The sequence below is a fragment of the Ovis aries genome, chromosome 22 (assembly GCF_016772045.2).
Source record: "Ovis aries strain OAR_USU_Benz2616 breed Rambouillet chromosome 22, ARS-UI_Ramb_v3.0, whole genome shotgun sequence".
Classification (NCBI taxonomy): Eukaryota; Metazoa; Chordata; class Mammalia; order Artiodactyla; family Bovidae; genus Ovis; species Ovis aries.
The window spans coordinates 33,868,356-33,882,849 of record NC_056075.1 but is presented as its reverse complement, the minus strand read 5'-3'; the positions used below and the strand labels follow the sequence as shown (position 1 = coordinate 33,882,849).

General features: G+C 35.6%; 1 protein-coding gene across 3 annotated transcripts in view; it reads right to left on the bottom strand.

Moving 5' to 3' along the window:
* NHLRC2 (NHL repeat containing 2) overlaps nucleotides 1–14,494 on the bottom strand; it is a 63,973-nt gene that overhangs the window by 31,016 nt on the left and 18,463 nt on the right. For all 3 annotated transcript variants that reach the window (XM_060404721.1, XM_004020207.6, XM_012102958.5), the window contains exons 3-5: nucleotides 12,083–12,538; nucleotides 9,625–9,746; nucleotides 369–498 (exon numbers count right to left, since the gene is read on the bottom strand). In XM_060404721.1, the coding sequence (XP_060260704.1) occupies nucleotides 369–498; nucleotides 9,625–9,746; nucleotides 12,083–12,538 (708 nt within the window). The remainder of the gene's footprint in view (nucleotides 1–368; nucleotides 499–9,624; nucleotides 9,747–12,082; nucleotides 12,539–14,494) is intronic.

Below are 14,494 nucleotides of genomic sequence, written 5' to 3'. Positions count from 1 at the left end.
AAAAAGGACAATGCATGAATAACCTTTTGAAATTTTGAAACTATAATCCTTCCAATTTAAGAATATTCAAAACTATCTTAACTGAAAACTGCAACTAAGATGAAATTCTTTAATATTAGAGAAATATATAATCTATCTCGTATATAAAACACACATGTAATGTCACATGTTATATATAATGATATAGTTATCCTACCTTCTATATGTTATTGGTAGCTTTGCTTTTATACAATTAACAAATCCCAAGTCATGGATATAAAAGCATACAATAACTAGTAACGATTAATCCAAATGAATGTTCCTATAATATTTTAAAAATCTTACTTTAACTGAGCAAAATTTACTTATTTAATATCAAGTTTACATACCTGACCTTCCAAAAACTACATCCCAAGGAGAACTAATGGGCTGTTCATCTCCTTTAGCTCCACCTTCTTTATCTGTACCTTGAATTCCAATGCCAGCCACAGTGCTCACCATCTCAGCTTCTAGGTCAATCTACAGAAATTAATACAGGTTTTATATAATATATCTATTTCCAATAGAACATATAGAAAACATGTGCTTTACTTATATACTATGTGTGAACTTATTATATATTAAAAAAACTGAGTGGTTTTAGTATGTAAAATAAAAAAGGAAATGTGCAACATAAATACTTTAAAAAAAGCTTTAAAAAAAGGCTTATCAAGTACATGGTGATCTTGCTGTTAAAATGCATAAAACTTAGTCCTTTTCACTTCTCTATCACATCATCCATCCATTCCCTAACTTTCCTCTTACCCACTCGCCTTCATCATGCCTCTATCAAAACTAGTATTGAACTCATCTCAATTATATTTTAAAAGAAGGTGACATTTGAAAATGTAAAGCAGCATCAAGAAAAACACGTCTTAAAATTAAATGTATATTTCAATTGTGCTTGGTTAGTAATTAACACATTTAAAGTTTAACATGTGGCAAGCACTGACCTCATCTATCCATCCAAACTCACATATCCCTACAACTGTGATTTTGATTATTGCAGAGGAAACTGAGGCACCGATCAGTAAGTAAGATCCCAACACCCACAGCCAGTAAGTCCAGGATCTTGGATCTGAACCACTTCCAGCTCTACCACATGCCTCTGCTTCATAAACCAAAAAACTAATGCATTCTACTGAAAAAAAAAAAAAAAAAGATACTCTGGTTTCATCTCCTGAGACTTTTCAACATCTTATGAAAATTTTCAAACACAGAGAAAAGCTGAAAGAATTTAATTCGAGTGCTTCATTTTTTCAGACCTCCATTTTCCTTTCTTTGAGGCAAAACTTACAACAAAATGTACAAATCTTAAGTGTACCATCTGATAAATTCTCAAAGATACATAAACTTATGCAGCCCCAACATACATAAAGATCCAGAATGGTACCGTCACTCCAGAAAGTTCCCTCACACTTCTTTCCAGTCATCCCCAACCCCAGTGGCAAACAGTATTAATTTTTTTTCCCCATCATAGATTAGCTGTAACTCTTCAGACAGATGAAATGATACAGTAATGAACTCTTTTTGTGAGGCTTCTCTCATTTAACATGTTTGAAATTTATTCATGTTCCTTTTGATTGCTGAATAGTATTCCATCAAAGGAATATATCCCAGCTCATTTACATATTTTTAAAAAATGTATTATTATTTATTTGGCTGCACTGGGTCTTAGTTGAGGCATATAGGATCTTTAGTTACAGCATATGAGAAGTAGCTTCCTGACCAGGGATTGAACCTGGGCCCCCTGCCTTGGGCACTCAGGTTCTTAGCCAATGGACTACCAAGTCCCTCATTTATATATTTTCTTACTGATGGACACCTGGGCTATTTCCAGCTTGGGGACCTTTAAGTAGGGATGCCATTAATATTCTTATATAAGCCTTTTTGTGGACGTGCTTTCACTTTTCTTGGGTATGTACACAGGACAATAACTGCTATGTTATAGGGCGGGTGTATTAGCAGCTTGATATAAAAACTTCCAGAAGGCTATCTCCAATGGTCTATCATTTTCTATTTCTACCAATAATGTATGAGAGTTCAAACTGCTCCACATCCTCGCCAACCTCTTGTATTGTCTTTTTTTTTTAATCTATTTTTTAAATTGAAGGATAATTACTTTACAGAATTTTGTTGATTTTTGTCAACAAAAATGTTGTCAACCTCAACATGAATCAGCCATAGGTATACATACATCCTCTCTGTTTTGAACTTCCCTCCAATCTCCCAGTCTTTTTAATTTTAATCATTACAGTGGATATACAGTGACATTTACTGTGGTTTGAACTCACATTTCCTCTCAACTTACAATGTTGACCATTTTTCTGTGGTTATTGTCATATCTTCTTTTGAAAAATGTTAAAATCTTTGGCTCATTTTTTATTGGGTTGTCATCCCATTTTTCAGCTGTAGAAACCTTTATATTACACGGATACTAATCCTCTTCATAGATGTATTTTTGTGACTATTTTCTGATAGACTGTGGCCTTTCACCTTATTTTAATTATTTTGTGGCCACACCATGTGGTTTGTGGGATCCTAGTTCCCCAACTAGGAGTTGAACTGGGCCCTCAGAAGTGAAAGCATAGAGTCCTAGCCACAGGGCCGCCAGGGAATTCCCACGGCTTTTCACTTTAACAGTATATAATAATAAGCAGAAGTTTTATAGTTAGATAAATTTGAATCTACAGGTTTTTTTCTTTTCTGATTTTTGTTGCTGTGTCCTGTCTTTGAGAGACCTCTGCCTACATGCAAGTCACAAAGATATTCCTGTACGTTTTCTTCTAAAAGCTTCATAGTTTTAGCATTTACATTTAGGTCTGTGATGCATCTTGAATTGATGCTTGCACATGGTGTGTGAAGTAGGGGTCATGTTTATTTTTTTCCCCATGTGGGTATTTAGTTGTTCAAGCACAATGTACAGAAATGACTCTCCTTTCTCCTGATTGCTTTGATGCCTTTTAGAAAATCAAGTAATTGCATAGGTGTATGGTTACCTCTGGGTGCTGTTGTTGGTTTTTTTTAACTGATCTATATATCTATCCTTATGAAACTATCACATTGTCTTGATTAGTATATAGTATAGCATTAGTATACTGCATAGCATTATAGGGTCTTGAAATCAGGTAGTACGAGTCTTTTAACTTTGTTCTTTTTCAACACTGTTTTAGATGTAATAATCCCTGGCTTGCATTTCCACATAAATTTTAGAACCCTTTTGTTAATATCTACCCAAAATGTCTGAGGGTGTTTGGATTGGGACTGCATTAAGTCTATAGATCAATTTAGAACAAAATGAATTCGAATACTGAGTTTTGCAGTCCAATACTGAGTTAATTTTTCTCAGTTCAGTTCAGTTGCTCATGTTGGACTCCTTGTGACCCCATGGACTGCAGCACCCCAGGCCTCCCTGTCCACCATCAGCTCTGAGAGCTTGCTCAATCAAACTCATGTCCTTTGAGTCAGTGATGCCATCCAACCATCTCATTCTCGGTCATACCCTTCTCCTCCTGCCTTCGACCTTTCCCAGCATCAGGGCCTTTTCAAATGAGTCAGTTCTTTGCATCAGGTGGCCAAATAATTGGAGCTTCGGCTTCAGCATCAGTCCTTCCAATGAATATTCAGGACTGATTTCCTTTAGGATTGCCTGGTTTGATCTCCTTGCAGTCCAAGGGGACACTCAAGAGTTCACTCCAAAGACAGAAATACAGATCAATGGAACAAAACAGAAAGCCCAGAGACAAATCCACGCACCTATGGATACTTTATCTTCAACAAAGGAGGCAAGAATATACAATGGAGAAAAGACAATCTCTTTAACAAGTGGTGCTGGGAAAACTGGTCAACCACTTGTAAAAGAATGAAACAAGAACACTTTCTAACACCATACACAAAATAAACTCAAAATGGATTAAAGATCTAAACATAAGACCAGAAACTATAAAACTCCTAGAGGAGAAAATAGGCAAAACACTCTCCGACATACATCACAACAGGCTCCTCTATGACCCACCTCCCAGAATATTGGAAATAAAAGCAAAAATAAACAAATGGGACCTAATTAAACTTAAAAGCTTCTGTACAACAAAGGAAACTATATAAGCAAGGTGAAAAGACAGCCTTCAGGATGGGAGAAAATAATAGCAAACAAAGCAACTGACAAAGAATTAATTTCAAAAATATACAAGCAACTCCTGCAGCTCAATTCCAGAAAAATTACAGACCCAATCATAAAAGGGCCAAAGAACTAAACAGACATTTCTCCAAAGAAGACATACAGATGGCTAACACACACATGAAAAGATGCTCAACATCACTCATTATCAGAGAAATGCAAATCAAAACCACAATGAGGTACCATCTCATGCCAGTCAGAATGGCTTCTATCCAAAAATCTACAAACAGTAAGTACTGGAGAGGGTGTGGAGAAAATGGAACCCTCTTACACTGTTGGTGGGAATGCAAACTAGTACAGCCACTATGGAGAACAGTGTGGAGATTCCTTAAAGAACTGGAAATAGAACTGCCTTATGACCCAGCAATCCCACTGCTGGGCATACACACCAAGGAAACCAGAACTGAAAGACATGTTTACCCCAATGTTCATCACAGCACTGTTTACAATAGCCAGAACATGGAAGCAACTTAGATGTCCATCAGCAGACGAATGGATAAGAAAGCTGTGGTACATATACACAATGGAGTATTACTCAGCCGTTAAAAAGAATACATTTGAATCAGTTCTAATGAGGTGGATGAAACTGGAGCCTATTATACAGAGTGAAGTAAGCCAGAAAGAAAAACACCAATACAGTATAAAACGCATATATATGGAATTTAGAAAGATAGTAACGATGACCCTATACATGAGACAGCAAAAGAGACACAGATGACCTGGGTTCAATCCCTGGGTTAGGAAGATCCCCTGGAGGAGGAAATGGCACCCCACTCCAGTACTCTTGCCTGGAAAATCCCATGGACAGAGCAGCGTGGTAGGTTACAGTCCATGGGGTTGCAAAGAGTCGGACACGATTGAGTGACTTCACTTTCACTTTCTTCTCACAGAAACGGATAGGATAGTTTAAAAATTCCTCTTGGAGAAAGCCTGGGCCTAGGTAATATTATAGGAATTTTAATAAATATTCAAAAACCATTAATTCCTATGTGAGACAAATTATTCCCCCAAAAAAGAAAAAAACTCATTTGATGAGATCAGTATGACCTTGATTCCAAAATCAGGTAAGAACAGTACAAGAAAATATAGAATTTATGAATATGAATTTCATAACATTGAATGTAATTTTGGATAATCAAATCTAATTTGGCTTTAAAAAAAATCATGGATTAGGTAAGTTTTATTCCAGGGATAAAAAGATGATTCAACATCAAATACACCTAATAATGTAATTCATCACATCAGTATACATATAGTTTTTCCAGTCACATGTATGGATGTTGAGTGAAGTGAGTGAAGTCACTCAGTCATGTCCAACTCTTTGTGACCCCATGGACTGTAGCCTACCAGGCTCCTCCATCCATGGGATTTTCCAGGCAAGAATACTACAGTGGGTCACCATTTCCTTCTCCAGATCTTCCCGACCCAGGGACTGAACCCAGGTCTCCTGCATTGTAGGCAGACGCTTTACCATCTGAGCCACCAGGGAAGTCACATCAGTAAACTAAGGGCAAAAAACTATACAATTATTTCCATAAATACAGAAAATGCATTTAATAAAATTATATAATAATTCTTAGTAACTAAGAGAAAATTTCTTAACTTCATAAATATTTTATTTCCCAAAGCTACAGAAAATGCATGTAAACTTCTGGAGAAAGTTTACTTGCATTCTATTTAAGACTATGAGCATGACAAGATACCTACTATTACCATAATGCTTAAGAGCAATATAATAAAAGGTAATGAAGGATAAAAATGAAAAGGGAAAAGATAAAACTGCTGTGTGTTTTTTTCAAACAATATATTCACATGAGAAAGAAACAGAAGTTTCTGCAGAAATGGATAAGTTGATCCTAAAATTCTTACAGAATTGAGAGGGATTCAGGAACGGTAAAAAAAAATGTTGACAAAGAAGTAAGTAGGAAGACTCATACTTTCTGACTGCACAACTTATTAAGTTATGGCAATCAAAACAGTGTGTTATTACCACAAAGACAGATAAACAGACCAATGGAATAGACATGAAAGTCTGGAAATAAACCCATGCATGTATGAATAACTGATTTTCTAAAGGCTGCCAAGACTACTCAAAGGAGAAAGAACAGTCTCTTCCATAAATGGTTCTGGGATAACTGGATGTCCACATGTAAAAGAATGAAGTTGAACCCTTAGCTATGACAAATCTAGACAGCATATTAAAAAGCAGAGACAAAGGTCCATCTAGTCGAAGGTATGGTTTTCCCAGTAGTCACGTATGGATATAAAAGTTGGACCATAAAGAAGGCTGAGCACTGAAGAACTGATGCTTTTGAACTGTGGTGTTGGAGAAGACTATTGAGAGTCCCTTGGACTGCAAGGAGATCAAACCAGGCCATCCTAAAGGAAATCAGTCCTAAATATTCATTGGAAGGGCTGATGCTGAAGCTGAAACTCCAACCCTTTGGCCACCTGATGCAAAGAACTGACTCATTAGAGAAGACCCTGATGCTGGGAAAGATTGAAGGCAGGAGGAGAAGGGGACAACAGAGGATGAGATGGTTGGATGGCATCCCTGACTCAATGGACATGAGTCTGAGTGAGCTCCGGGAGATGGTGAAAGACAGGGAAGCCTGGCGCTCTGCAGTCCATGGGATCACAAAGAGTCAGACAGAGTGACTGAACAACAACAACAACCCAAAAGAAATAAAAATGTATGCCCACACAAAACTTCTATGTGAATTATTTGTAACAGCCAAAAATTGGAAACACCCTAAATGTCACCAACTGGTTACTGGATAAAATGTGGTTTATACATGCAATGGAATGCTCTTCAGCAGTATAAACGAACTCCTGACATGTTACATTATCAGTCAACCTCAAAAACATTACACAGAATGAAAGAAGCCAGACACACAGACCATACATTATATGATTCTATTTATATAAATGTTCAAAAGAGGCAAATCTATAGAGATAGGAACTGGGGGATGCAAATGGGGATTAATTATAACTGGGTATGAGGGTTCTTACTAGGAAGATGAAAATGTTCTAAAAATGATTTATGATAATGGTTTCACAATTTGTTAAATTTACTAAAAATTCCTAAATTATATACTTGAAATGGGTGACCTTTATTCTATGGAAAATATATCACAATAAAGTTCTTAAAATACTACAGATTTTATAAGGTCACATACAAATAAAATACTACAGATTTTATAAGGTCACAAACAAAAAGATGTGAATTAAACACATCAGAAAGACTGCCTATAGGTGTACTTATGTACAGGGAATGGCAGAGGTGACGGAAATGGAGATGAAGAGGAATTTACAAAAGTAAGTAAATTATTTCTAACAAGAAACAGGCTGACATGGAACAATGATGCTCATGAGGTATAAATATAGGAGTATGGTCCACCCTCTGCAAATGAGATCTTAAAAATGTAAAATAAACATCTTTATATATTTAAAAAGAGAGGAAGAAAAATTCTACATCATTTCCATTTTTTGAAGATACTAAACTGTCATAAAATATTAAAAATGACTCCAAGTAACCTATATTTGTTATGATGATTATGCTGTCAATACTCTAAAACCCACTAAGTTCTAAAGGAAGAGAAATTAACGTGTAATCAAAAAAGGACAAGTATTCCCTCTACCTTGTGGGCTAAATACCTTACTACCTCATTATTCTCTTTGATATCTATGATACTATGATGAATTTTAGAAGCACAGACCCAAAAAAGATAATGATAAAGAAATACTGACCTTTAAGGAGCAACGTAAAACCACGTTTGCCCGAAGTACCAACGTTAAGTTATTAGTCCTATGACAAGTTCTGTTAAACAGAGCTTCTTGGTCAAGTAAGTTTAAAAATACTGCACACATATCCCCCCACTAATGTATGCACAATATACTGGCATACTAAAATCTTAGAAATTCTCTAAGATATTTAAAAAACAAATCTGCTTTAATTTACAAAGCCACAAAATCTTTTTCTCATGTAACATCTTTTCATATTAGGATGAATATACACTTTAGAAAATGCTTCATTCAACAGATGTTACTTGCTGATAAACTTATTCAATAAATATCTATTAAATACACCTGCTGTGGGCCAGGCTCTGTTTTAGGTGCTTAGGATTTCAGTAGTAAAGAAAACAAATTTCACGCCTGTGTGGGGATTTACATTACAGTGATTATTATACGTTCTACATGTTTTTTCCTATTTTATGTATAATTATCAACCAAGTGGGAGAAGGCAATAGCACCCCACTCCAGTACTCCTGCCTGGAAAATCCCATGGAAAGAGGAGCCTGGTAGGCTGCAGTCCATGAGGTCGTGAAGAGTGGGATACGACTGAGCAACTTCACTTTCACTTTTCACTTTCATGCACTGGAGAAGGAAACGGCAACCCACTCCAGTGTTCTTGCCTGGAGAATCCCAGGGACGGGGGAGACTGGTGGGCTGCCATCTATGGGGTCGCACAGAGTCGGACACGACTGAAGTGACTGAGCAGTAGCAGTAGCATCAACTGAGTATATTAGTTAACAATTTTGTCAATATAAATAGGCAAAAACATCAAGAGAGAGAAATAGTGAGAAAAGCAAGGGAAGTGCCTGAAATAGTATGTTCAGACAGAATGGGTTAGATGAACTTATTTTCCAAATAGATGGCAAGTAAAAAACCAATAAATTACAGCCAAAATACTCATCAGTAAGAAATGCTTAAAATAACTAGGTAATACTATGCAGTCATATGAATATGACTAATATGGGAAAAAAGTTAAAGAAGAATGTAAAAATTATGTATATTCATTATGATTCCATTTGTTTAAAAAAGAAGATTCTCTAAAGACAAAATTAATTTGCGTATGAGTAGAAAACTTCCGGAGACACAAATTTTAACAGTGGTTGGTTACCACTAGGGAGCCCAAATAGATCACTGGGGACTTTTTAAATCTTTAAGTATTACATCATTAAAAAAAAATTAGATCATATATTACTACTATAATGAGACTAAAAAAAAAATGTACGTCTAATTGACACATAAGTATTCCCAGAGAAAACATAAGAGCTGAATGGAGGCAGGAGTGTTTGTTTGCTTTTTTCCTAGATTTGAGAAAATTTAACTGAAAAGGGACAAAGCATCACTTTACAAACTGATTAAGAAAACACCTCAAATTGAGGAGCCTTAGGGTGATTAGGCACATGAGTTTGAAATAAAGGATTAAAAAAAGGACTTGATTTGCCCTCTGTGACAAGATACTGACACACCAAAAAACAAGTTACGTAAGAATAAAGTTAAAGCAAGTAACTCTGAGAAAAACTGAATGAGGATGATCTGAAATATTCAAGCAACACCCTCTCATTTCAAATATTTATGTAGCAAGTATATATGTTTTTCTGATTAGAAGTACTAAAACTTTATTTAAAATGGAAAATTACCTTTCTTATAAGGTGATTTTCTGTATCTGCCACATATATGATATTATTCATTATGGCTACACCTTGTGGTGAGTTAAAACTTGACTCTGAAAAGATTCCATCTTTTCTTCCAGGGTTGGGTCCTAAAAGACAAAACAACCGTAAGAGAAAATTTTTCTTATCTCAAAGTAAAACAAACAAACAAAAACCCCCAAACAAAAACTTATATTTAAAGCTGGGATTTTAATATAAATGATACTTCTGCAGTCCACGGGGTCACAGAGACTCAGACATGACTGAGCCACTGAACAACAGCAACAACCTAAAAACTAAACTGCTTCCCAAGATACCTGTTTTTCTCAGGAATAAGTTTTGCAAGTGAAAGGACTTACTAGATAAGGGTTACTAGAACACTTTGGTAGTTTGTATCAGTAGAAATTAATTCAAAAGGCATCTATTACCTAGACTAGAAAGAATTAAAAATAATTTAAATCTTTCAGCATCTAGATGAATGATTCTTAACAATTTTGGAAGATAAACTCTTTTGATGATAACAGTGAAAATTATGAGCCGTTCCCTTACAAAAATACACATGCCCATTATATGTCTGGAGAAGGAAATGGCAACCCACTCCAGTACTCTTGCCTGGAGGATCCCATGGATGGAGGAGCCTGGTAGGCTACAGTCCATGGGGTCGCTAAGAGTCGGTCACGACTGAGCGACTTCACTTTCACCTCTCACTTTCATGCATTGGAGAAGGAAATGGCAACCACTCTAGTGTTCTTGCCTAGAGTCCCAGTGATGGCGGAGCCTGGTGGGCTGCTGTCCATGGAGGTCGCAGAGTCGGACACGACTGAAGCACCTTAGCAACAGCTTTAAATGTCACAATTTCAAGGGGTTCACAGGTCATGAGGATCATTCAAGCATTTCTTAATAGCCCATGAATCCCAACTTAACAGACTTGGTTTAAACCCCAGCTCTACTTAGCTGTTGATCCAGGCAAGTTCTGTATGACAAACGTTTACAAAAGTTTCTCTTCTGTAAAACTGAACTAATAATATACCTAACTTATAGCACTGTTTACATTAATACAGGTAAAGTGCTCAGAATAATGCCAGGCATATTTTTTTGTTTGTTATTATTAATAACACTATTATTGTTGATGATGAGAGCTCTCTGAGGGAAAAAAAAGGGAGAGTACTGTGGTCACTTCAGATTGGAGAGTACTATGTACTCTATAACCCCTTCGCATATATTCTTGAGCGACATTAGCAGAGTAAAAGATCTAGTAGGATGAGATCACTACCACCAAGAATCTTTTAAAGCACACCTGATCAGTATCTCCTGAGTGTATCTGACCACAAAATTCTCTTTTAATATTTGCAGAATAACTATAAATCTATCACAAGATAATAGTATTTCTAGAAACATGTTTGGAAAAGGCAGTTTGCTGCTGGTTTCTCTGTTTAACAAAGGAGAATATCCATCTAAACTATTTAAAAAATTTTAGAAGCTATTAAAAAAACTTTTAATTATTTAAATGTAACTTGCTATAACACATGTTTTTGAGTCACAATTCTCTGCCTGTTACAAATTAAAATACAAAGTTGCCAAAGCAAAATAAACAACACAGAACACACACATACTCTAACAGAAACAACAAATACCTTCAAGGGCTAAGGGAATATTATCTTGGCATAATAAGAACAGTCCCTTATGTACTAACAGTGCACATGTGACTAAGTGAAGACTGCAAGGAGATGAATTACTTTTCTCTTTGACTAATATTTTGTTGGATGTCATTTCAGCCTGGAGGAGCAGGATTAACAGTGTACTTAGTAGATTTTATTAATTATGTAAGATGTCAATAAGAGCCCTTTTTAGATACAGACCAGGGAGATACGGAAGAAAATGACCTATGCCTACATGATACTTTTATTTTGCCACAACCAAAGGCATTGGATTCAAAAGTATGCTTAAGTTCTTATGGAAGGAGACAAAGGTATGTTATACAAATCCTAGGTTATTTACTTTATAATCTAAGTCTCGAGTTCTTAGGGTATAATCTTGGTCTTAAAAAAGATATGGCTGTACTTTGATGGAAAGGGAAATATAATACTTCCATATAAAATGCCCCAAATCTAAAATGTATACAATATTTTCATAAGGTACAATCAAGTGGCAGTTTTTTGAAAAAACAAGATGGGATATACAGATATACTTGAAAATTATACAAAAGATTTCCACCTTTTGATCTTAATGGAATTTTTGGGGGGTAATTTTGGTTGTTTTTGAGGAAGTGAGAAGGCATTAATTCAGATACCCCACATTAATTAACAAAGTAATTTCTGATGAAGTTAACAGTCAGTGTATATTGCCCGTATATAGTTGTTTACAGATTTCCATTTTAATACCTCTCTGAATAATTTTCACATATGTAATGTAAAATACGTTATATTCCACAATCAGCAGACTTTACCTCCAATGCTGTGCTGAGTTTGTCCATTCTTCCAGACGACCAAAATTCTATGGTGTCCAGTGTCTGCTATTACCAATCTGTTAGACACATGGTCCACTGCTATTTTGCCAGGAAACAGCAGTGGTGAAGGTGGCAAGGAGTCTTTATAGAGCTTTATTCCAATTTTATTAGCTCTGATCTGCCCCCTGTCTTTGTAATACTTTAAAGCTATTGAAGTATATAAAAATAAGTTCTCTTTATGTCCTTCTCCAATCAAAGAAAACAACATGTTTCCACGGGGTCCGAGTATGATCAGAGTTGGCCAGCAGGAAACTTCTAGTTCTTGCCAAAGGCTGGCATCTACATCATTAACCACAGGGTGGGTGATGTTGTATCGAAGAACGGCACTCCTAAGGTTATCCAGGACTTTTTCATTTGGAAACTTAGCCGAGTGAACACCAACAATCAGAAGACCATCTAAATGCGAAAAATTAAAAGTTGAACATTATTAAGTATTAAAATTTGACTATCACCATCCATATATTAGGGTTAGGGTCATAAATAAGTATAAACAGATAAAAAAGAGAAAAGATAGGACTAAATTAGTACCTTCAACTGTATTTAAACTCATGAATAAAAAATTAACATTTATATCTAAATTCAATCTTGATAACTACATAAAAACCACGTGATCAAAATCATGTAGCAACTTTAAGTTTAAAACCCTGCGTCCTTTATCTAGATAAAGCTTTAAAATAATTTATTTTATTAAAAAGACGTTGACATTTTGTAACCTTTCCCCACCTATTTTAAGCCCCTTTAAAATTCACAAAGACTATGATTGCTTTCTGCTGGTATTGATTGTCACATTATCTTCTTAAATTTTTCTCATCTAACTACATCATAGATTAACAGAATGAACAGGAACAAGATAAGGTCCTTGACTTATTTAAAATTCCTACTGTATAGCTCTTAGAACAGACCATATTATAGACAGCAGAATTGCTGAAAACTAAAAACAACCTATTTCTTTTACTTAATCAATACAGCATGTCAAGAAAATAATACAGAAAAAAAAGTATAAAGTTTTAGGCTAGATTCAGAGAAAAACTCAGTACTGACTACCAAAGTGATAGAGGTAATAATAGCCATGTAAATTAGAATCTCTCAACATATTCATTAAAAACTATACAAACCAGTATGAAGAAAAAATAAAACCACACAAATTGGGAGGTCTAAGTACCAGACAGGCCATCCTTCCATTACAACTAGTAACTCCAAATCAAAACACACACACAAACACATGCCTGATGACTGAGAATAGTAAACAAAGGCAGGCAGACTGTTAGAGAGGGGTCAGAACTTGGAAAAGCAAATTACAGGAGGGCGAGTTTTCAGCTGTATTTTGTTTCCCCTTTCACAGCTTTGCATTGAGAATGGGCCCCAGTGAGCCCGTGGAACAGTTCCAGAAGGTCTACGATACATGCAACAGGAATCTTAGAGAGGCGCTAGAGACTGGGGCAGGAAAAATACATAACACCAGAGCTTTCAAAATGTGACTAAAGATATAAATGCACAGAATTCAAGAAGGTCAGTATACTGTAAAGAAGGTAAACTAAAAGAAAACCATGCCTACACACATCATTAAGTTCTGAAAACCAAGGATTAAAGAAAAAACCCACAAACGTCTTGAAAGCAGCGGCAGAGAAAAAGACACAGTGATGAGGGACACCTTGAAGAACCAGGTAGAAGGGCAGTGGGGAGGAGTGGGAAGGCCTGTACACTTAAAATACACTGTATGCCAAATATGCAGCAATAAAGTTCTTAAAAAAACAGAATAAGCTCCCTGAAGTCACATTCTGGCTTTACTACTCGCTGAGTTACCTCGGGCATGGCACTAAATCTCTCTGTGTATCAGTTTTCTTATTTGTAAAATGGGAAAATGACAGTCAATAGCCTCACAGGTCAGCTTTGAGGATATAAAGACAATCTGTATAAGACATTTAGCATAGTACCTAGTACACTGTAAAACTGTAAAACCTCAACAAATGTGCACTATTATTATTTTTTTAAGTTATAAGTACAAAGATAACCAATAAGAGAACTATAACGTTTTCTATGTATCAAAAGAAATTAGTAATGTAAAATAGAAAAAAAGCATATGTTGAGAAACAACAAATAAAACATAATATACAAAATAACACATAACTATACATATAATACTTAAAAATAAATGTGAATGGGTTTAATTCATCTATTAAAAAGATTTGGACACATTCTGTACATCAGAGACACATCGAAAACAAAGTGAACCAGAAAAGCAAAAAATAAAGATATGGGAAAACATATGTGGGCAAATGAAAGGATAGGAACAGAAGAGTGTAATTCTGGTAAGCAGGATATATCTTGGGAGAAGGCAATGGCAACCACTCC